Source organism: Fonticula alba (assembly GCF_000388065.1).
Source record: "Fonticula alba strain ATCC 38817 unplaced genomic scaffold supercont2.1, whole genome shotgun sequence".
NCBI lineage: Eukaryota > Rotosphaerida > Fonticulaceae > Fonticula > Fonticula alba.
In genome coordinates, this window is record NW_009242971.1 from 531,756 (window position 1) to 534,089 (window position 2,334).

The 2,334-nt window shown below is 66.5% G+C and overlaps 1 protein-coding gene across 1 annotated transcript; it reads right to left on the reverse strand.

The window, feature by feature from the left end:
- Positions 1-84: 84 nt before the first annotated feature.
- H696_00110 (hypothetical protein) lies at positions 85-2,142 on the reverse strand (the record flags this gene model as incomplete). Its single annotated transcript, XM_009493942.1, has 2 exons — positions 85-400; positions 548-2,142. 2 exons carry the CDS (start codon positions 2,140-2,142, stop codon positions 85-87), a joined length of 1,911 nt encoding a protein of 636 aa, XP_009492217.1.
- Positions 2,143-2,334: the final 192 nt, after the last annotated feature.

Genomic DNA, 2,334 nt, shown 5'->3' on the forward strand with positions numbered 1-2,334 from the left:
GCTGTCGGTGGAGAACTTCCCTCGATCTAGAGGCCCGGGGGGGGGGAGGAGAGGGGGAAAATGGGGAGGAGCATGTGAGCATGCTCAAGTGTGTACCTTATGTGTCCGTAGGGCGGCCAGCTGCTTGCGCACGCCCGGTTCCCGGAGAATGACATTGATTCTCTGTGCCCGGCGGATGCGCAAGCGCTGTCGATAGGTGGTCTTCGGGGGGTTCATGCTCAGGTAGATGCGCTGCCGCGGGGTGCCGGTGGTACTATGCGATGTCCCCGGCCGGAGCGCAACACGGCCCAAAGTGTCGGTCGAGCCAGAGATGGTCGTCCGACGCCCGGACGACATGGGCGAGATGGGGTATGCCGAGGGGAGAAAATAGGGCGATGCTCCGGCCTTGGCGGCCATTGGACTGTCTGATGGCCGAATTAGGAAGGTCATGTTGTGCGTGCCACTGCCAGCTGCCAGAGAAACGGCCGGATCTACACCCGGGGAAGGAGCAGATGGGCCCGAAGAAGAAGAAGAAGAAGAAGAAGGGGAGGAGGAGGAGGAGGAGGACACATCGGCCGGCTGGTCAGCCTTGCTGGCCATGCCGGGCAGGAGGGATGGCCGCCGTGCGGAGCCCTGGGTGCCCAGTGCTCCCTGGCTCCCATGGGCCAGGGAGATGGAGGAGGACCACCGCCGACCGGATAGATCGGCAAGCGATGGGGCCGCCATGACCATTGGAGACATGCCACTGCGCGTCGGCGGCCGGAAGGGAGCCTGCACCGGGCGCCGGGCTTCCGTGCCGAGTGCAGGCCCACGCGCTCCGCCAACGGTTGGCTTCGGCGGCAGGGAGCCAGCGGTCACGCCAGGCGAGGGGAAGGGGTGGCTGCTGCCATCGGCCCCGAGGCGCAACTTGGCTGGGTCGGTGATGATGGACGGCGGGGGGAGGGGCTTTTTGTCCGGCGAAATGGCAGCATGCCCGGTCCCCTCAAATTCATGGTCCGAGTCGAAGTCCGAATCAAAGTCGCTGTAGAACTCGAAGCTCGAGTCATCGGAAGCTGTAAGTTCGTCCACCTCGTCATGATCGTTGTCGAAGACCATGCGCTCTCTGGGCGGGCCGCCACCGGCCATCGACCTACTGCCAGGGCCATCACCGGCCAGCAAGATACGCGCGGCCTCCTGCTGGCGCTGGGCCCGGCTGCTGCCAGCAGCGACCGGGGCCCGGCCGAAGGACACCTCATCCAGCACCTGCACGGCATCCTCATCATCGGGGACAGTGCTGCTTGAGCCGGCATCCGACGCCGGTGACAGGGGAGATGCCTGTCGAGAACCACCCTGGCCGCCGGCCGGCACCGGCGGGGAGAAGGTCGACATCTCGGTGATGGAGGGCCGCTGAGGGGCGCCACTCCCGGCGGACCCCCGGCGGAGAGACATGCTCGAAACAGACTCGCCAATGGCATGGCCAATGTTGGATGACCCCCGACGAAGGGTGTGGGCCAGGCTGGAGGCTGCCCGGGAGACTGGGTTTTCTGCCGCCAGTGCGGCAGCCGTGGCGGCTGTCGGACTGGACGAACCAGCCAGCAAGCCATCGAGCGCATCGATCTCCACCGATGACCGGCGCTGGAAGAAGGACCGGCTGCGCATGGTATTCAGCTGGGAGCGCTCATTCTGGAGGGCGGACTGGCGCTCGCGCTCGCGCTCGGCATAGACAGCGTAATAGGAGGGAAGCTCGCCGGGGCCGTTGCCCATGCTGGAGATGCTGGCATTGGAAGCACCGGCTGCCAGGCTGGGAGATGCCTCACTGGAAGTTGAGCCACGGCCGGAGAGAACCGGCCGGCGCCCGGCCGAGGGGAGAGGCTGCGACATGGCCGATGAGGCGGAGATGGTGCCGGTGGTGGAGGCTGCGGCGGTGGCTGCGGCGTTTGTGGCGGCGACACTTGGCCCAATGGCATCGCCGGGTGCATGAATGGCAGCGAGGGCGGCTGTCGCAGCCGCGGCCGTGGCAGCTGGCACTGGTGGTGGCCGCGAGGAAGGACCAGCGTCAAGCTGTGTGCTGGCAGATGCGAGACCACTCCTGGAGTCCGGACTGAGGACCAGGAGCGAACTCTTTCGTGCCAGGGTGCCCGACTGAGAAGGGTAGAGAACGCTCGGGGCAGGGGGCGTCGGCATCGGAGCAGGTGGTGGGGGGTTGAGCGTGCCACGGGAGAGGGATCTACAGGCACATGTTAGGCATACGAGACTGGCTCTCGGGCTGGCTCACTTTGTTGGACTGTTGTTGCTGTGAAAGTGCACCCCCGAGCGGTGTGGAGATGTGGGTGTGCATGCCGCCCCCCCCCCCCCCCCGGCCCCTCCTCTCCGGGG